The 22,262-nt window shown below is 44.1% G+C and overlaps 1 protein-coding gene across 1 annotated transcript in view; it reads right to left on the bottom strand.

Moving 5' to 3' along the window:
* Positions 1-13,302: 13,302 nt before the first annotated feature.
* Positions 13,303-22,262, bottom strand: part of CSMD3 (CUB and Sushi multiple domains 3) — an 819,154-nt gene continuing 810,194 nt past the window's right edge. Inside the window, exons 68-69 of the mRNA XM_084851442.1 lie at positions 16,454-16,589; positions 13,303-13,745 (exon numbers count right to left, since the gene is read on the bottom strand). Coding sequence (XP_084707568.1) covers positions 13,586-13,745; positions 16,454-16,589 — 296 coding nt within the window. The 3' untranslated portion in view covers positions 13,303-13,585. The remainder of the gene's footprint in view (positions 13,746-16,453; positions 16,590-22,262) is intronic.

Genomic DNA, 22,262 nt, shown 5'->3' with positions numbered 1-22,262 from the left:
TCCCCCAGAGTTCACTGGATTTCTATTTAAAATATAGTAACTATTTCTAAATTTGCACTGACACATCTAGGGAGACTTGTGTACAAAGTCTTGTGTACAAAGACAGGTGCTGGTCTTGCCCGCCACCTCTCCTTGCGGGCAAATCTCCCACAGTGGAGGAATGCTGAGATGGCAGTGTGGCTTTTAGGTTCCTGACTTCCTCTTCCTACCAGGGACTGGGATTACAAATTCCAGAATCCGTCATTGCTCACTGATTCTATGCATACCGTTCCTGTTGAAGAGAAGGCCTTTTCATGTACAACCAAGCAGGAAGTCTCAGCCACGCCTGTGAGTTGTAAGTGTGATGGATGTAGGGATGGTGGAGAATTTCTCCCCGAATCTTCGGGGGGCCAAGCGCCAACGCATTCAGCCCCCCGAAATTGGCGGTGAAATTCTCCGCCACCCCCCCGCCACACCCCCGGGATGGGACTTACCATAGCCGAATGTCCCTCCCAGTGGCGGGTCCTGGCAGCGGTTCGGCGGGCTTTCGGCAGGGGCGGGGGTGGCAGCCGGTCTTTTGACCGGCTGCTGCTGCCGCCATTACAGCTGAAGTAAAAAACAAACAAACCCCGTGAAAGGCTACGCAACGATTTACGCAGCCTATCACGGCTAGATCTCCAAAGTCAGCCGTGATAGGCTACGCTAATCGTTACATAGCCTATCACGGGTGACTTTGAAAAAAAAAAAAAGCGCGTACGGAAATGGCAGCCCCCATGGTGCGCCGCCATTTGTGTTCCTTATTTGGTCCCTGTAGTCTACGTAAATCTTTACGTAGACTACAGGGACCAAATAAGGAACGCAAATGGCGGCGCCCCATGGGGGCCGCCATTTGCGTACATGCTTTTTTTTTTTCAAAATCACCCGTGATAGGCTACGTAACGATTAACGTAGCCTATCACGGCTGACTTTGCAGATCTAGCCGTGATAGGCTGCGTAAATCGTTGCGTAGCCTTTCACGTTTTTTTTTTTTTTAACTTTCGTAGTTCGCGGCCAGGGAGATGGGGCGCTTCTCCCCAGCCTGAATTTTGGCCGGGCGAGGCGGGGCACCTCCCCCCTGGCCTGAATTTTGGCCGGGCGAGGCGGGGCGCCTCCCCCCCCGGCCTGAACTTCGGGGGGAGAACCGAAGTGCCTCCCCCCCACCGCGAAGCAAGCTGCGAGACCAGGTAAGTGACTTTCGTATGTTCCGAGCTAACCTTGATTGTCAATGGGTCAACGTTCCTTGTTACTGGTTGGGCATTTAAATGGGACAACATATAGCTCACAACAATATATTCTTTATCCTAGTGCCTTGCCTGAATTACTAGTTCTATCACTCAAGCTTTATATTAGTAAGGAGTTTGTGTCTTCTGAGTCTGTGATTGATTTTATATATATATATATATTTCAGAGGGGGAAGATGTGGTTACATCATGCTGTAAGAACTGAATGAATCCTATCTTTATCCATGAAGATCTCATTCTTATATCACTGTGTTTTTCTGAGCAATTCTGTGCTACCTGCCTGTACTCTTCCTTTGTTGCTTGTCCTTCCTTCCACTTCCTATGTGTGTGCTTTTTTGTTTTCAGGTCATCTCTAAGCTTTTTGTGAAGCCACATTGGCTTCTTCTGTTGCCTTCCACCTTTTTTTCTTGTTGGAATGGTTTGTAATTGTCCCTTAAGAATTTCGTTTTTAAAAAACTCCCACCCATCTTGGACTCCATTTCTCATTAGAGTCACTTGCCATGGGACCTTGCTTATCATTGTTCTGAGTTTATTAAAATCAGCTTTCCTAAAATCTAGGGATAGCGGAGAATTTCTCCCCGAAACTTCGGGGGGCCGAGCGCCAACGTGTTCGGCCCCCCGAACAAGTTTCAGGGAGAAATCCTCCGCCCCCCCCGCCCCCCGCCCCCCCCGGGACAGGACTTACCTTCCCTGAATGTCCCTCCCGGCGGCGGGTCCGGCTGGCGGTTCATCCGGTTTTCGAGCGGGGCGGGAGCGGCAGCCGGTCTTTCGACCGGCTGCCGCCCCCGCCATTGCAATGAAAGAAAAAAAAAAACACGTCCCCTGATAGGCTACGTGACGATTCACGTAGCCTATCACGGCTAGATTTGCAAAGTCAGCCGTGATAGGCTACGTGAATCGTCACGTAGCCTATCACGGGTGACTTTAAAAAAAAAAAAAGCGCGTACGCGAATGGCGGCCCCCATAGGGAGCCGCCATTCCCCTTCCTTATTTAGTTGCTGTAGTCTACGTAAATGTTTACGTAGACTACGGTGAAAATAAGGGCAACGCTATTTGCGTTGCCCTTATTTTCGCCGTAGTCTACGTAAACATTGACATAGACTACAGCGACCAAATAAAGAAGGGGAATGGCGGCTCCCTATGGGGGCCGCCATTCGCGTACGCGCTTTTTTTTTTTTTTTTAAAGTCACCCGTGATAGGCTACGTGACGATTCACGTAGCCTATCACGGCTGACTTTGCAGATCTAGCCGTGATAGGCTACGTGAATCGTCACGTAGCCTATCAGGGGACTTTTTTTTTTTTTTTTTTTTTTTACTTTCGTGTTCGCGGCCGGGCGAGGCGGGAAGCCTCCTCCCCGGCCTGAATTTCAGCCGGGCGAGGCGGGAAGCCTCCCCCCCCGGCCTGAATTTCGGCCGGGCGAGGCGGGAAGCCTCCCCCCCCGGCCTGAACTTCGCGGGAGGAGCAGCGAAGCGCTCCCCCCCACCGCGAACAAGCTGCGAGAAAAGGTAAGTGACTTTCGTCCACCCCTACTAAAATCCAGGGTATGCGTTTGGCTACACTCAACTTTTGCTTCCTTTAGAATTAAGAACTCAAGTATAACATGGTCGCTTTCCCCCAGAGTTCCTGTAACTGCTGCTTTATCCACTAATTTATTCAAGATTACAGGCATAATGGTCTATTTTGACCAGTGTGTAAAATGGCCCTTTATGAAAAAGGCCAAGCCACCATTTTGTGGCTGAGTGAGGGAGCGGGGATCCCTGTGTATGCACTGAGTTGGGCAAGTGTGGGGATCCATGGACTGGCATCTGGGGGGGGAGTCAAGCCAGTGAGAAATCACCAGGCCTTGAGCCCCAACTGGATGCCCATGACTAGGGATGTGCGAACCCACCTCCATCCGGATTCCCTGGGTGCCCGGCCAGCTCTTGCCCTGTTTGCCGGTCCCCAGACTGCACTCGAACCCCTCTTGTGGTCTTTGAGTGGCCCACACTAATCCTGATGGCCTCATTGAGCTCCACAGTCACCATTTTTTGAAAAATAAAGTGGTGATAGCAAAAATGCGCATATTTGCACATGCACAAAGATTAGGGATGGTGGAGAATTCCACCACGGACCCCTATGAGGCTGGATTCCAAGATAGCGGAATGGTGCACTCACCTCTGCCTCCCCCGGAATCCATCCATCCAGGCTGGCCCCGCTCCGTGGGGATCCTGCGGAGCTGGCTGCTGGGTCTGCATCACTGGCGATACGGCCAGCTGCCATTGCCTTGCCATATTGCTTTGCTGGGCTAACTCCCGATGCAAGTGGCATCCACTATGCCATTTGCGGCCATAAAGCTGGTAGATTTACCTAAATGCAGCCATAAAAGGCTGCATTTAGGCTGCAAATGGCGTAGTGGATGCCACTTGTGTCAGGAGTTAGCTAGCCCAGTGAAGCGATACGACACGGCAAGGCAATGGCAGCTGGCCATATCGCCAGTGATGTGGACCTGGTGGTCGGCTCCGCAGGATCCCCATGGAGCAGAGCCGGCCCAGACGGATTCCAGGAGGAGAGGGACGGATCACCTCCCCCCCCCGTGGACACCCCCCCCCCGGTAGGGGATCTGCCCATCCCTAGCAAAAAATGTGCATTTTTCAAATGAGCATGTTTGTGTATGCGTGAAATGCACATTTTCTGAAACACAAGTATGTGCATTCGCAAAAATGTGCATTTTCGTGCATATGCAAATATGCACATTTTTGCTATTGCCAGTTTATTTTTCAAAAACTGGCGACTGAGGAGGCCACCAAACTGTGTGCAGGCTGCTCGCTGAGCACAGGCAGGGGGTGAGCAGGGGCAGGGGATCAGCAAGCAGGGCTCAGGGGTGCAGGTGGGGAGGTTCCACTGGATTTCTAGATAGAATTGGGTGCCTGCACCATCCCTACCATTAAATGCATGGTGGCCACTGGAATTCTGCTTGAGTTCAGTGAATGCATTGATGGTTACCAGGGAGGACATGATCATTTGCAGGTACTATCACATAAAAAATTTTGACCTTAGCATCCCCCCACCAAATCCAACTTTAGCCCCTATGGTTCAGGAGTTGCATTAAATTGCAACCTATGATGACTAAAACTGTTTCAGAGCTCAATACTATAGCATTTGAAAATACTGAATCTCAGCAGAGAAAGGTTAAAATGTTCATAGCAATTTATTAGACTTGTCTCAAATATTCTTGGAGAAAAATTATCCCTGTATTTATAATTCTGCTTAATAGTTTTGGGTGCTTTTCGTTTTTTTAATGGCGATCTTTACAATCCCTGTATTTTTAGGACTGATTTATTTCTGTCTGTATAATAAAAACACTCTCTTTTTATGGACAACGATACGTCATCCTCAATGAACTTAATAGTACTTAAAATTCATTCTTCAGCTTCATAACCTTTTAGCATTAAGCATCGGGTGTTCTGATTCCCCAAAGATATGTTCATTACCAGAAACATTTACACCTTGCAGTTATCTGTAAAAGTCTTGACGCAATTATGGATCAATACATCCTGACTGCACTGCAGTTTAAAACAATGAAATGTACAATGTTACGACCCATTTCTTGATGAAATGATCTCAACCACTTTGAAAAATTATTATTTGCTCCTTTAAAAAAAATTACATATTCATTCATCCCTAGCAACAGCTGATACAGGTCTTGCTATAAAACAGAGTGGTGGGGAAGTTGCATGGACACAACTTTCATTTTAGATGCAACCAATCCTGTTTGAATAAATTGGCTTCGACTGCCCTGTCTGTTATTTCTGAATAAGCCAGAAGCAAAATTATCATGATTTGGTGAGTCATCTTTTATGTGGACTAGTGTAATGTTGTCTTCTTTTTCTCTGAGTAAGCTAGAAATAACTTATCCACTGGGCTGCTCATCATTTGAACAGACTTCCATTCATACAATGGGACTTCACCACCACCCCGCATCCCCCCCACATTGTACATTCATACAATGGGACTTCACCACCACCCCGCATCCCCCCCACATTGTACATTCATATAATGGTACTTCACCACCACCCCGCATCCCCCCCACATTGTACATTCATACAGTGGGACTTCACCACCACCCCACATCCCCCCCACATTGTACATTCATACAATGGGACTTCACCACCACCCCGCATCCATCCCACATTATATATTCATACAATGGGACTTCACCAACACCCCGCATCCCCCCCACACAACCCCCAAACCTGCTCCAGAAGGGCCCTAACTCTCTAGAGCAGAATTGATGACTGTACAGGAGATGCCAGGGGAAATCCACCAGCAGTGTCTGTTCCACAGGCTGACAGACACCATCAGATGCAACTCAGTATTTTGAATTAGGAATGAAGCCTAACGCTAATCTCAAACATATATGAAAGGGCCTAAAAAATGAGTACATAGCTCTACATTGACAAGGAGCACTAGCTTATGTAAAAGTTTGCTTATAAAAGAACGACTCTTCCCATGTGTACAGTGTATCTACCAAGACCCTTAGTCATCTTCCAAGCTCTTCCTCCAGGGGCCATCACTGAATGAGGTTAGGCAATAGAGCCTTCTGAGTTGTGGTGACCCACTTATGGAATGTCATCCCCAAAGAGGCTCACCTGTTATCTTTTCAGTGCTAGGCAAAGACATTCTTCCTCTCCTAGACATATTAGCTGATTTTATACATTACTGTATTTTTTTATTTCATGTGCTGATTTTATTTATTGTGTACTCTATTTTTATTTTAGTATTATTGAATCTGTCCAGAGAATTTTGTTATTAGGCAGACTAAAGGTATAATAAATGAATAGACAGTATAGGTCTAGCTTACAGTTCAAGATCACTTACACGACTTTAAGTTCAGCTCTTTAAGTTTAGGTATAAATCTCAATCCAATTTAAGAGTGGAAGTCTAGAGAAGCCCAAGGGGCTCAACTGACCTAGATTTCCCCACACTGCATTCTACTGCAGCCCAGTAATTGAGCTACACACCTTTTTTCCTTTCCTTTTCTTTTTTTAACAAGACCTCCTAACCTATTTGGCTGCAGCAGCAGTTGGGGAAAGCTAGCTGGTTAATAAAAGTCAGACAAGCTTGTAAGGGAGCCTAGCTCTAGGAAAGCAAGGAGAAAGCCCACTTGAAGAAGCATCTCAGCTAGGGATGGCGGAGAATTTCTCCCCGAAATTTCGGGGGGCCGAGCGCCAACGTGTTCGGCCCCCCGAACAAGTTTCGGGAAGAAATTCTCCGCCGCCCCCCGCCCCCCCCGGGACGGGACTTACCTTTGGCGAATGTCCCTCCCAGTGGTGGGTCCGGCCGGCGGTTCGTCGCGTCTTTGTCCGGGGCGGAAGCGGCAGCCGGTCTTTTGACTGGCTGCCGCCACTGCCATTTCAATAAAAGAAAAAAAAAACGCCCCCATGATAGGCTTCGTGACGATTAACAAAGCCTATCACAGCTAGATTTGCAAAGTCAGCCGTGATAGGCTACGTAAATCATCACGTAGCCTATCATGGGTGACTTAAAAAAAAAAAAAAGCGCGTACGGATAATGGCGGCCCCCATAGGGAGCCGCCATTCCCATTCCTTATTTGGTCGCTGTAGTCTACGTAATGATTTACGTGAATGGCGGCTCCCTATGGGGGCCGCCTTTTGCGTACGCGCTTTTTTTTTTTTTAAGTCACCCGTGATAGGCTACGTGACGATTAACGTAGCCTATCACGGCTGACTTTGCAGATCTAGCCATGATAGGCTACGTTAATCGTCACGTAGCCTATCATGGGGGCGTGTTTTTTTTAAACTTTTAATTTCGCGGCCAGGCGAGGCGAGGCGCCTCCTCCCCGGCCTGAATTTCGGCTGGGCGAGGCAGGAAGCCTCCCCCCCGGCCTGAACTTCGCGGGGGGAGCAGCGAAGCGCCTCTCTGCCCCCGCGAAAAGCTGCAAGACCAGGTAAGTGACTTCCGTGCACCCCTAATCTCAGCCCCAATGAAAACAAGTCAAAGGTAATAACAAATACGCAGACACGTTAAGCACCCATATGAGTTCAGCAACTGAGGAGTCCAGGGAAATTGACCCTTCCCCCGTCTGATAGTAAATAAATTAGTCTTTTTGGCAGATCCCACCATCAGCAGCAGCAGCATCACCATCATAACAGCTATGAAGACAGAAAGCCAGCAGATGTGTGGGGGCTATCCAGTATGTTGCACTGAGTGTTACAGGTATGACTATCTGCCTTCTGGACAGAAATTGTGGGTGTGTGCCTGGCACAAGGATCTGTACTGGAAGTAGGGATACACAAGAATTTCATTTACATTTGTTTAACACCAGAACTTGCCCCATGCACAGTCCCAAAAGCGAGTGCATTTTTCAGGCAAAGCGTGAATCCCCAAACTTGCAATCACAAAATGTGTTCGATAAAAAATGTGCAGTTTAGAAATGCACTTCATGGAAAAATTAGTGTGACTAAAATATGCATTTTTCATGCTTTAGTCAATGGGCAAAAAACATATGCAATCAACTGCGCAGTTTAGAGATATGTGAACCTAAATAGGCACTTTTCTTGTCAAACAACAATAATAAAACCTCGCAATTTGGAAGAGAAAGAGGTAGACCAAGCTTTGGGGTGGAAATCTGTGAAGTTGGATGAGATCAAGCCACACAGATTTTCCTATCCCTAATTGGGACCAATGCTTTTAAACTTGTCCATAAATGATCTGGAGTTAGGGGTGAGGTGGCCAAGTTTACTGATGACACCAAAGTATTTAGGATGGTTAGAACAAAAATGGATGTAGAAGATCTCCAAAAGGATCTCTCCAAACTGGGAGAATGAGCAGCCAGATGGCAAATGTGGTTCAGTGTAAGCAAGCATAAAGTAATATACATTAGGACAAGAAGTCCTAACTTTACATATACACTAATGGGATCTGAACTGACAGTGACTGACCAGGAAAGGAATCTTGGGGCTCTGGTGGATTGTTCGATGAAAACCTTGATTCAGTGCGTTGAAGCTGAAAATGGCCAATTCCTTATTGAGAATAATTAGGAAATTAACTGAAAACAAAACAGCCAGCATTACAACGCTGTTATACCAATATATAGTGTGACTATGTGCGTGGAAAACTGCATACACTTCTAGTCACCACACCTCAAAAAGGATATTGTAGAGCTGGAAAAAGTGCAGGAAAAAGCAACAAAAAGGTTCAGGGGGCTGCAGCAACTTGACTATGAGGAGAGGTTGCAACATTTAAGCTAGAAAACAAGCAAAGTAAGGGAGGCATGATAGACATGTATACATTATGAATGGTATTTCAGAATACTGGAACCTGGGTCATCCAATGAAGCTGAATACTAGTGCAAGATTCAGGACAGATAAAAGGAAGTACTTCTTCACACAGCGCATAGTCAAACTGTGGAATTCACTTCCACAAAATGTAGTGATGGCCATCAATTTGGAGTTGGACAGCTTTAAAAGGTGATTAGACAAATTTATGGATAACGAGGCTATCAATGGGTACTAGTCTTGTTATTTCCAGTATAAGAAATGTCTCTGAATAACAACAGTTGCTGGTGAACACAAGTAGGAGGGTGCTATTGCACTCATATCTTGCTTGTGGGTTTCCAATAGGCATCTGGTTGGCTACTGTGAGAATCAAATGCTCTACCAGATAGGTCTTTGGTCTCACCTCGGACAACTCTTTCTTATTATTCTATTTATATTATTTATAAATTTATGAGTCACCTTTTGGCCCAAATAGAGCCCTCAAGGTGACTTAAAGTTAAAAAGTGCAACAATTGAGGAACTTTAAAAAAATTAAATGAAATTTAAGAACAATGTGAAAAACTATAACACAATTTAAAACTTGAAAAGCAATTAAAAAACTTTAAAACCAACACCAACAGCAGAAATTGAGAGCAGAAGAGAATCTTAAAAACAGAATGTGGAGCAAAGAGATATAAAAAGTACTAAAAGCCATATGGAACAAAAAGGTTTTTCACAGCCCACCTAAAACCAAAGACAGAAGCACCAAGCTTAACTTCCTTTAGGAGAGAGTTATATATCTTCAGGAGAGAGTTCCACAGGAAGGGTGCTGCCACCGAGACCTTCTTATGCTTTGGAAAAATTCATGATCTTATGCTATCCTAAGTCCCATCTACAGTGCAAAGGAGTCCTATATCTTTAGGAGTCCTTTAGGAGTTCTGTATCTTTAGTAGTCTGTTAGGAGTCCTATATCTTTAGGAGTCCTTTAGGAGTCCTATAACTTTAGGAGTCCTAAATCTTTAGAAGAGAGTTCCACAGGCAGGGTGCTGCCACTGAGATCTTATGTTCTTATGCTTTGGAAAAGCCATGATTCTATGCTATCTTAAGTCCCATTTCCAGAGCAAATTAAAATGGTAGCCTGTCAGTGGTGGCTAAAAGAGGAGATGCTTTGCTTATGCATAAGGTATTATAAAGTAAGTTCAAATCAACATTTTTAATGGTTGTGATATGGTTAATGCAGCAATATGTCATCCTTTTCTGCCGAAATGTATTCTATATGTTTCACCAATCAGATCTCTACCTTAGAGATACATTTACTGACTGTACCAAATCCAGGTGTTTGAGGGCCCTTGGGCAAGACCCCCACAATGGGCAACCTCCCTCAGTGATCCTACCTTCTCACTGCCATCAGCTGTTATTGCTCCTTATCCTCTTTCTCATCATTGCTATGCTACCACTTGCTTGCTTGACAGGCAAAGAGCTGGTGATCAAGCAGGCAGGGACATCTACTACAACTCCATCTTACCACCACCATTGTCTGGACCAGAGCAAGATGCAGGTGAATAAGGTTGCAATGGAGGCTCTTGTCAGTGGGCCCCTCTGTTGTGTGGGCCCTTGGCAGGTGCCCAGCCATGTCTACCTTTGATGTCAGCCCTGTCTATTGACATCAGTTTTATTACCTTGCTGCTTTCAATTAAGAGTTGTCTGGTAAATAAAATATTTGCATGCTGAGTTCATTTCTATTTTCAAGTAATTTAAATATTTGCAGATACTTTTTAATTTACCGGTAGATGCCAAGGGAAAAAAACAGTGTTATATGACACTTCAACAAAATGATGCAAGGTATTTGATTATTCCCCATCCTTCACACCTGGCATGGTTCTAAATGTTCTCTGGCAAAGGACACTCAATATTACAAAAGCAATTATCCATTTTTATTTTGTTTACATTGCACTGAAAATTTACATCATACTTTTACAAATCCCCTTTTTCATAAAAATAGACTTCTTTACAAAAGTGTATGCATTCATATAAGAGGAGTAGCCAGTTGCAGAAGAAACAAGATTTTAAACAAGATCTCAAATGTATTAACCTTGACATTAATGAATGAATCATCGTTATTGCAATCATTTGAATAAACAGGAATAAATAACAAATTGATGGTATAAAATATAAAAATGGCATTCATTTAGTAGAAGACAGTTTCTGGACAGAACTGTATGAATTCTCAAAACAAAAGGTTGTAAAATGATTGATAAGAAATTCATCAAACACCATAGAAATCCAAGCAGCAATCCTGGGTACAATGATGGATAGGGGTGGGTGGGGGGAAGTTTTTTGGTAGGCACTCTCTATAATGTTAATTAAAAATTTGATTTTCACAGAGTTATTCATGTCTGGGAAAAGACAGTAGTACCAAATAATTCACACCAGCTAATATACAGCATTGATGAGTCCAAAATGTTTTCATGCTATAAAAGGAAGACAATGAACTATGACAGGGAATTACTCAGGCTGTCATTTGATAATTCAGTTATGTAACTGTAATAAAAACTAAAATTGCATTCCTTTATATGAGAGTGAAATGGGTCTTTGATGACTTAAACTTGACAAAAGAAAGTAGGATGTGAATAAATTGATTATTTTGCTTTCTGTACCCTTATTTACATTGTACTGTCACAACACAACAAATCGTAACTCAGTAGGATTTATTTTAAGAACATAAATACTGATTTTTATTCCAAAACAAATACACACTTCCCAAATTATGATGATGCAGGATTTGTTGGGACTTAAACCAAAGACCACTGAATTCAGTAGGCACGTTCCTACTAATTACTGCAATATGATTGGAATTAAACAAGCTGAAATCTACTAGACCAATTCAGTTTTAATGCAAGTACTTTGGCTTAACTGGGTTGACAATTACATAACCTTTACTTAAAGTATTTGTGCTGGCATAACGATTTTTGGCCACAGTAATGCCAGCTACTGCTTTGGCAAACATTCAGTACACTCAGTGAAATAAATTATTTCTTGGCACAGCATATTATAATGAGACAAGCACTGTAACTGTAAATGTATCTTCTCCCATGACAAGATTTGTAACTTTTAATGGATATAAATACAGATTTATCTGTGCATTATATGGCAAGTCTAAGAATGCAAGAGAAACAACATACCCATGTCTGGCTCTTGTATTATAAATTGATAGAAATTCAATTATGATTTTTGTCACGGGAGTCGGTTGCAGATCAAATATCAAATTAAAGGAAGCAACTCTTTTAAGATTAGGCTGGGTGCACTCCTGAAATAATGTAAGCAGAATAATCCCAATTAAGAACATGGAGCTACTCAAGATTAGGGATGTACGAGACTTTTGTTTCTGTTCGTAAACATCAGAATTTGCCCTGTCCACAACCCCACACAAACACAACCATATTTTTTGGGCAAAACTCACATATTCCTACACTTGCATTTGCATTTAGAAAATGCATTTGATAAAAAAATTGGTACTTTAAAAATGTGCATTTGGAGAGTAGTACACATTTTCATGTTTTAGTCAAGGGAGGAGTACACATTTGAGTGCACACTTTAAAAAAATGCACACCCAAAAGTGCCCTTTTCCTGTTCAAACAACAACAACAAGCTCACATTCAGGAACGGGAATGAGGCGAACTGAGCTGGGAGGTGGAAAAATGGAGAACGAGCTCAAGCTTCACTTATTCTCCCATCCCGACTCACGATTAAAGGCCTAATTCAGAGACCTGTGTGTTCTGCAATCTACACAAGGCTCCTGTTGGATTTCCCTTTTGCTTCAATGGGAGGACAGGTTTACACACATATCCCATTATGCATACCATGCTACCCCCTCCATTGGAATAAATAGGGAAGAACTGGAGAACAGGAAAGCTCCATGGATGCACCAGAGCATTAAAGGAATTCATGGACTGAAGTATATATTTCAGTGACTGCAGCTTTACTGGCCTGCTTTGAACAAACCCTGTCTACAGCATTTAACACAGTGTTGAAGCAGGACCTATAATAATGCTGATGAATCATGTGGCAGAGTCCTATCTGAAATTTAACACTTAATATCCTTAATCATCTACTGTAGAAATGTAGTGTTACAGCAATCTGTTGTTTTTTCTCATGCGAACATTTCAAAAAGCAGGAATTTGATTACTGGGATGGAACAGTGTTAAATGGATATTTTCATGAATAGACCTCAGCAACAAAGACTACTGCAGCATTACAAAATCTGACTTAATTAGTTCAGCACATCTCAACTCTTTTAATAACGCTGTCATAATGGTAGTGATTGGACAAGTTAACGTGAATCAGTGAAGAAAATAAAAATGGAACTACTCCTGTAGCCAAGTGCAACAGAAAACAATGAAGGCAGAATTGGAGCAGGGAATTAAATTCATGAAATAAAAGAACCTGAGACTTGACACTTAATTATCCCACTGTGGCACAGAAATAATAGGTTTCACTTGCAAGCTTAAGCCTATTAATGGTCATGACATAATCTTAGAAATTCGTAGGGATAAGTAGGTGGGGGCATAATGTTCTTAAAAGAGAGAGGATAGAACCAAGTTCTAACTGTTGGGGGAATGTAGCTCAGTGACTCTTGCTGTCTCCTGTAAATATAACCTTAATTTCTACCGTGTATCATTTGTTTTCTTTTAAACCCGGTCCCTCTAGCATAGTTTATAAAGCACAGAAGTACTGATAGTGGATGCTCCTCCAATATATGCAAATATGTTTTTTTATTTTATTTTTTAGAATAATCTTTTTTTTAAAAAAAGCAAATAAACTGTGAGTAAGCACTCATGGAGTGCAGCAGACTTTCTGTAAAACACTCCATGGTAAACATGAAGTCAATAGATATTTTTTTCCAGTTTATGAAAAAAGAAACCCACTCTTGTCTCTCTCTCGTCCTCAGAAGGTGACCCAGGAAATTCGGAAAAGTGTGCTTTAATTTTACTATTTTTTTTAAAAAAAATCAGTGCACTAGGTGTACACTGTTTTGTGTTTCGATTCGCTGAAGTCAAGCCATCACAACGTTATACCATTGTGCAAACTGTGTTCAAGTTGGGATCAAAGCGCACAGCCTTCCCTTCAACAGACTTTGCATTGGTGTCATACATGGGGTTTTCGAAAGCGGCTTGCCCATTGTTATTTTCGTGTACAGAGCATCCTGTATACTGTGTTTTAGGTGCAGTTCTGTGGAAGAAGACAGAGGAGAAAGAAAACAGATTACTATTTATGTATTGAAAGAATCTGTAACTTTCTTTTTAAGGCAAGATGCTCAAAGTGACGAACAACCGTTAAAATACATCACAGCCTCTTTTTTTGGTCCAAGTCCTGCAGGCTAGAGCACTGTGTGCAAATTTGCAAAAAGCATTCAGAGGCTGATGGCTTCAAGGATCTCTGAAGTTCCAGAGTTAGGCCAAAATGCACATCTCAGCCAAGATCCTGAGCCCAGAAGCAAAGGTGCTGTGTGATCCCCGATGCTGTATGACCAAGACATGATGAAGCTAACATTCCTCGGCATGACTAAGCTATATAGAGAGAGACCCTTTTCTGTACTCAAAGTCCTCACTCCCATTCCATCTGGCTGATAACAGCCCTGCCTTAACCCTCGTCAGATGGGCTGGAGGGCTTACAAAACGTATCTAAAGCAGCATTTCCCAAGTTGATACCTTCCAGATCCTTGACCATTGGACATGTTGTCTGGGGCTGAGTTGTAGCCCAAAACACCTAGGGGGAACCAAGTTGGGAAGACTGCTATAAAAAGGCTCAGTGAGTCAGGCTTCATCAGACAACCTCAGGGAGTGCAAAGTTCCCCAAAGACTTAAACGTCTGCCTTTGGTAAGATTAGGGAGAGGCATTTGCTCAGCTTTGTCTGAGCTGTGATTTGTGAATAGTGCCTATAACTTGAATGAAAGGCAGAGTACTGCAATTTGGCTTCCCACCCACTGAACATCCACACAAAAATTAAGAGTCACAAATGTTTGTCTTCGCTCTACTCACTATGTACTAGTGTGTAGTGGGGAAAAGTTCATATAAAACAGGACGTCAAATAATCTGAGAATAGATCAACCAGTGGACCATTATGTCATCCCTACACATTTTGTACAAAGCTATCAGTCAACTGAGGACAACAAGTTGAATCTCTGAAAGACGTTTGTCAATATAACCTGATAATGGCTGAATTGTCAATGACGGCTGTGGAACAACTCTCCATAATAAAACCTGTCACTGACATAGGACTCTTCTAAACACTTACAGCCAGGTAAACTATGTAGTATGTAAAATAAATTATGCAGGAAATATGAGACACAATACTGTAAATGTAAAAAAATATATATATAGGCAATATGTGAAGTACAGAGCAACTCCTTTTTATTCCTGTGTCCCGAGACACCAAGAAATCTGAATAACCTCACACATCTCTTAGAGATAATAATTTACAACAACAATTGAAATAGGAGAAAGAGTATAACGTAGGACAATAACGTTACCTATCAAGCATCCCTGACAGTTCTAAAATGAGGTTACTGTATGTATATACTAAAATGGATGTTGTTGTTGTTTTTCAAAGGAGCTCTTCATTTATCTTGAACAGAATAATGGGATGTACAGGCCAGGTACTAAATAATTCGGTTTAATGATTATAGTGAGGATGAACCAAAGGCATCCAGGGAAGATATTGTTTTTGGTTCCCCCAAGCCTCCCTCTCTGATGGGCTAGGAGAAATGGTAAAGTTTTGAGATGGGCTCTCACCCCAGACAGATGTGCCCAAGTGCATTCCCCTCCCAATCTGACCTTAACAGGAGCAGCTCTGCCTGCTAGCAGAATTTAGCTGGGGGGTTTGGAAGTGGCAGTCTTTTGTGATAAAAAGGCCAATTGTTCTGTAAATTATTTTAATTTAATGTTAGAATTGTTATTTTAATCTTGCTGCGTTAACAATCACCATTTGTTCCTATAACAAAAATATGAGAGACCTTTATCTGTATGTATGTGTTTAATCAGAACCTTAAATGGCAGTTGCACATCATAAATCCCTTATGGGTTCAATGGGCCCTTGGGATTCTTCTGAGTTTCTCATGGATAATTCTGTGAATTCTGATTAAAGCATATATTGGTTTCTTCTAATAATCCAAATTGGTGGTTTCCATGAGTGCTACTGTCTTTTTAGCTAGAGATCACCAATTTAGATTTTTCTGTTTCAGTTCTTACATAAGGATGAGGATTCCAGGTGAGCCTGTCAGGACTGTGAACACCTGGTGCTTCTATCCTACTTAACTGACAGGGAGGCAGATCCAAGCATTCTAGATTAACTGCATCCCACACATAAACTGGTCACTCAGGTCTTCCAGATATGACCCAATTTGTGGTTAAGGCTTCTACAGTCCAAGACAATTGCCAAAATGGTTGAGCTGTGGTAAAAGGAAATAATTTACTTGTGGTTTTGCTTTCAAATGTGAAGCAAAGAACTATGTGCTTACTTCAACATGTAGACTCACTGTTGAGTTGCACAAGCATGGGAGAGCCTTTTAGGAGATGAGATTTAGCTCTGCTCGGTTGAGATTTCTATTTAGAAAAGAACACGCTCAGTAGCAGAATTAGTTTTAATGAATTAGATGGCACATACTGCTGGATATAACAGTCTTGTAACTCTCCAACCAATACTTATCCAAGAGTAAACACTTAGAAAGACATCCTGGGCCTCCCACATGCCCATTTCAAGGAACTATTACAATAAAAACTGTTGGAGCAGCATAGATCAATATACCCACCCCATTCACCTTCCCACCTGATCCAGATGAGATTTGAGACCTGCAGAGAGAATTCAGCCAGGTCCAGCTCAAAACTTCTCACATCTCACACACAGTCACATACATGTGTTGGTTTATATTCTCACTTACCTTTGTTTATAAAGGTAAAACCCAAATCCTGCTAATATAAGAGCAAAGAAAGGCACAAGAATAGCAATGGCCACAGAACTGCTGTTTGTACCATGTGGCTGGTTTGATGAATTTGAGCCTTCAGACATATTAAGTCCTGGAAAAACAAAAACAAAGCAATATATCTGTTAGCACTTGTCATGCTTCTCATTCCAAACATTTATAATCCTATGGCATACTGGAGAGAGTGAAGTAAAAGTAGTAAAGGAAAGAAAAAACAGTACATTTGGCTCATGTAGGCTGTAGATGGGCAAGGGCTCTGCAGCTGTACATGAAATGCTAATTTTGTCAAGAATATCAGGCAAAAACATCCAGATCGTGTCACAAGTATGGTGTTCTTGGAAGAAGAACATCATACTTGTGATTACATGTGATTACACAAGCCCTTTACTGTAACTGCATCATGGGTTAATTGTCATCACACCAGTGCAACAATCTCTTAATTTTTGAGATGGCTCTGAGATAGTATTAGACATTTTCTTTCGAAAAGAAAAGTAGGATATTTTAAAATAATAAAAAAATGTAAATAAACAGATGATTGTGAGGATGTCCAGTGGAAGTTGCAGCTAGTGCTAGCCCAGAAGCTGCAGCTAGGGAATTGCACTGCCTGCCTAACTGCTACCAGGCCAGGTTTAAAGTTTTGTTATTGGTGTATAAAGAAGTTGGGACCAGGTTACTTGAGAGTAGGGATGTAAGGATTCCCCACTGTCCGTTCCGGTGGGGAATCTGCCTGGGGGGGGGGAGTGATCCTTTCCACCCCCCCACCCGGAATCCTCCAGACCAGCTCCACTCCGCGAGGATTCCGCAGAGCCGCCTGGCTTGAGGGCCGCTTACCGGGACCTGTTCGCCTCCACGCCGATCGCCACGTTGCTTAAAAAAATGGCGATCAGCAAGATGTGCCCATAGACTTATATGCAAGATTCACATCTCTATTTTGCGTATATAGTCTTATGGGCACATCTTGCTGATCGCCATTTTTTAAGCAACATGGTCATCGGCGCAGTGGTGAACAGGTCCGGTTAAACCTAAAGCCAAGTGCCGTTCCGCAGGGAATCCTCCTGGAGCGGAGGTATGTTGGACCATTCCGCTGCGGATTCCTGAGGCCGGATTCCAAAGAATCCAGCCTCATTTGAATCCGCAGCAGATTTCTCTAACATCCCTACTTGAGAGTGCGCCTCCCCTATTATCAGCCTGTCTGTTCACTGAGATCAGTTGATGTCAGGCATGCAGCATCATTGCTGTGTTTTTGGCATCTGCTAAAGAGATTTATATTTAAACAAGCCTTTCCCAAATAAAAGACTAGCCACAGTTTGATTGGCATAATTGGATTTAAATATTTCTATTTTTTGTATTCTGACATTTTTTTTAAATTATCCACCACTCAGGAATCTTTTTTTTAGATGCAGAGCAATTTATGAATGTTATAAATCCATAAAATAAATAACATTACAATATTGGCAAGAAAAGAAGGGAATCTGAAAGATAAGCTGAAAGACAAGGAAAGGGCTGCAGCTCAGGGGTAGAGCCCCTGCTTTGCATGCAGAAGGTCCCAGGTTCAACCCCAGCATCTCCAGGATGGGCAAGTAAAAACCCTCCCTGAAATCCTGGAGAGGTGCTGCCTGTCAGTGTCAGCAGTACCGGGGCTAGGTGAACCAATGTCTGACTCAATATAGGACAGTTTCCTACATTCCAGTCTTTAGTCTTTGGACTCTGTGAACTGAAAGTACAGGGCTCTGATGCAAAGATCCTGGTATCAGGACAGGGGTGGGTAACTTGTAGGGGTGCACGAAAGTCATTTACCTGGTCTCGCAGCTTTTCACGGTGGAGGGGAGGCGCTTCACTGCTCTCCCCCCAAAGTTCAGGCCGGGGGGGGAGACTTCCCGCCTCGCCCGGTCGAAATTCAGGCCGGGGAGGAGGCGCCTCGCCTCGCCCAGCCGCGAAATAAAGTTAAAAAAAAACGCCCCCATGATAGGCTACGTGATGATAAACGTAGCCTATCACAGCTAGATCTGCAAAGTCAGCCATGATAGGCTACGTAAATTGTCACGTAGCCTATCACGGGTGACTTTAAAAAAAAAGAAAAAAAGCGCGTACGCAAATGGCGGCCCCCATAGGGAGCCGCCATTCGCGTTCCTTATTTGGTCACTGTAGTCTACGTAAATCTTTACGTAGACTACGGCGAAAATAAGGGCAACGCAAATAGCGTTGCCCTTATTTTCGCCGTAGTCTACGTAATCTTTATGTAGACTACAGCGACCAAATAAGGAACGCGAATGGCAGCTCCCTATGGGGGCCGCCATTAGCCGTATGCGCTTTTTTTTAAAAAAAAATTTAAGTCACCCGTGATAGGCTACGTGACGATTGACATAGCCTATCACGGCTGACTTTGCAGGTCTAGCCATGATAGGCTACGTTAATCGTCACATAGCCTATCACGGGGGCATTTTTTTTTTTTAGTTTTATTGGAATGGCGGCGGCGGCAGCCGGTTGAAAGATTGGCTGCCGCCCCCGCCCCTGATGAAGACCCGACGAACCGCCGCCGGGACCCGCCGCTGGGAGGGACATTCAGGAAAGGTAAGTCCCGTCCCGGGGGGGGGTGCGGGGGGCGGGGGGGTGCGGAGAATTTCTTCCCGAAACTTGTTCGGGGGGCCAAACACGTTGGCGCTCGGCCCCCCGAAGTTTCGGGGAGAAATTCTCCGCCAACCCTAGTAACTTGTGGCCCTTCAGATATTTTGGCCTACCATTCCCATCAGTCTTAGGCAGCATAGCCAATGGTGAGGGATCATGGGAACTGTAGGCCAAAACATCTGGAGGGCCACAACTTACCCATCCCAGACTTAGATAATACACATGTGGACCTGATCTAAGATGGACTCAACAAGGGTATCCTCACACTGAAGACTACTGGCATGTGTGTATCACTCTTGATGGATCAGAATCTGTTTTCAGACAATGCACTGGGAGAAATGAGTGAGCCGTTTCTGACAACTGCATGTGGGACAAATGAAATTAATATGTAGTTCAACTGCACATAGTGTACAACATAGTGTAATTCAACTGCACATAGGGTTCAACAACAATGGGAATAATCTCTTTCTACCATGTTGTTGTTTTGTTACATGCCTTTTTTTGTCACATGCTCATTGTATGTATAGATTTCCATCTCCTGACATTGTGGACTTGTTAAAAAAAACACCGCAAAACATGCACAAAATGTAACACTAGCAAAATGTTCGTCAAACAGTGGGAATGTGTATGAAACATCCCTATTTGAAAGCAAAGTTAGATTTTCCTGGTGAAATTGAAAAGCATTGTTTTGAAAGGAGCATTTGTCACCTAAAGATAGATGAGGGTGCCAGTTTAGTAAAATAAATAAGCCTGTTCGAGAATGTAAGACTGTGGTCATGGCCCGTTTTCCTTTTTAGATTTTAGGGTTTTTATAAATGATAAAAAATAACAATAAATCCACATTCAGACCACAATCCTACAGTCCTTTGGAAGACATCCCAGGGACCAGAGGATATGGCAGATTCCCCACCCCACCTGTACGTAGGGATGGGGGAGAATTTCTCCCCAAAACTTCGGGGGGCCGAGTGCCAACGCATTCGGTCCTCCGAAGGTTCGGGGAGAAATTCTCTGCCCCCCCGCCCCCCCCCCCCGGGATGGGACTTACCTTTTACGAATGTCGCTCCCGGCGGCGGTTCAGCAGGTCTTTGTCAGGGACGGGGGCGGCAGCCGGTCTTTCGAACGGCTGCCACCGCCGCCATTACAAGAAAAGTAAAAAAAAACAACACGCCCCTGTGATAGGCTACGTAACGATTAACGTAGCCTATCATGGCTAGGTTTGCAAAGTCAGCCGTGATAGGCTACGTTAATCGCCACGTCGCCTATCACGGGTGATTTAAAAAAAAAAAGCGCGTACGCTAATGGTGGCCCCCATAGGGAGCCGCCATTCGCGTTCCTTATTTGGTCCCTGTAGTCTACGTAAAGATTTACGTAGACTACAGCGAAAATAAGGTAGGGATGGCGGAGAATTTCTCCCCGAAACTTCGGGGGGCCGAGCGCCAACGTGTTCGGCCCCCCGAACAAGTTTCGGGGAGAAATTCTCCGCACCTCCTCCACCCCCCGCACCCCCCCCAGGACGGCACTTACCTTTGCCGAATGTCCCTCCCGGCGGCGGGTACGGCTGGCAGTTCGGCGGGTGTTCGTCCGGGGCGGGAGTGGCAGCCGGTCTTTTGACCGGCTGCCGCCGCCACCATTGCAATAAAAGAAAAAAAAAAAAACACGCCCCCGTGATAGGCTACGTGACGATTAACGTAGTCTATCACGGCTAGATCTGCAAAGTCAGCCGTGATAGGCTACGTCAGTGGTCACGTAGCCTATCATGGGTGACTTTAAAAAAAAAAAAAAAAAGCGCGTACGGATAATGGTGGCCCCCATAGGGAGCCGCCATTCCCGTTCCTTATTTGGTCGCTGTAGTCTACGTAAAGATTTACGTAGACTACAGCGAAAATAAGGACAACGCTATTTGCGTTGCCCTTATTTTCGCCGTAGTTTACGTAAATCTTTACGTAGACTACAGGGACTAAATAAGGAACGCGAATGGCGGCTCCCTATGGGGGCCGCCAGTTGCGTATGTGCTTTTTTTTTTTTTTAAGTCACTAGTGATAGGCTACGTGACGATTAACGTAGCCTATGACGGCTGACTTTGCAGATCTAGCCGTGATAGGCTACATAAATCGTTACGTAGCCTATCACGGGGCTTTTTTCTTTTTCTTTTTTTTTTCTTTTGAAGTTCGTGGCCGGGGAGACGGGGCGCTTCTCCCCGGCCTGAATTTCGGCCGGGCGAGGCGGGAAGCCTCCCCCCCCAACCAGAACTTCGGGGGGAGAAGCAAAGTGCCTCCCCCCCACCGCGAAGCAAGCTGCGAGACCAGGTAAGTGACTTTCGTACATCCCTACCTGTACGCAGAGGCTGTACACAGAGCTATGACCTCATGGAGGAAATCCCTGCTCAGATTCCCCACCACCACCACACACACCATTTCTAGCCACCATAGAAAATTCGATGGCAGCTTTTTCACCTGAAGTCACTGTTGCAACCTTGGAAGAGAATGGGGACAGAGGAAAGGGGGTGTGCTGGTGGGTGTAGACAGGAGAGAAGAGGCTTTGGATCTGCTGGATCCACAGGCCTCTCTGTTCCTGTCCCTAACCCTAGGAAGATAATTTTTTGAATAATTTTTGTGAACCACCCAGAGAGCTTCAGCTATCGGGCAGTATAGAAATAAATAAATAAATAAAGATAAGCAAGTGAGATGGCCCACGTAGCTCAAAATAGCACAAAGGAGGAACAGGAGGTGAAAACACTTCAGTCATTTTTTCCACCATGCCTGGCTCTTGCCAGCAGGGCTTAGGATAGAGAGAGGGCTCCAATTAGAGCCCTCCATCTATCAAACATCAATCCTGAAGGATTCTACTCTTAGACATGTGAGACAAAAATCCAATAGGATCAGGTCCAATGGCCTGCACATCTGTGCAATGTCACAAGTTGTGATGCAATGTTGCACTTACACTGCAAGCCAGGGCAGTGGAAGTGTACCAGTTCAGCTGCACCTTGCAGAGAGATGCATCAGATGTGAGCTGAAGAGCTTGCAACAAAGAAAGTGCTTATCTTGGAGTAGTTCTTTCACACTCGGCACAGGTGGGCTGGCTGAATTGGATGCAAAACTGAAGGGCTGGTTTTGGAGGAATTAGTTGCATCAGGCTGCTGGAA

The sequence above is a fragment of the Heloderma suspectum genome, chromosome 4 (assembly GCF_057233095.1).
Source record: "Heloderma suspectum isolate Gila_16-S chromosome 4, 16-S_ref, whole genome shotgun sequence".
Lineage (NCBI taxonomy): Eukaryota > Metazoa > Chordata > Lepidosauria > Squamata > Helodermatidae > Heloderma > Heloderma suspectum.
The sequence above is the reverse complement of the archived record's forward strand: the minus strand, read 5'-3'. Positions and strand labels throughout refer to the sequence as shown.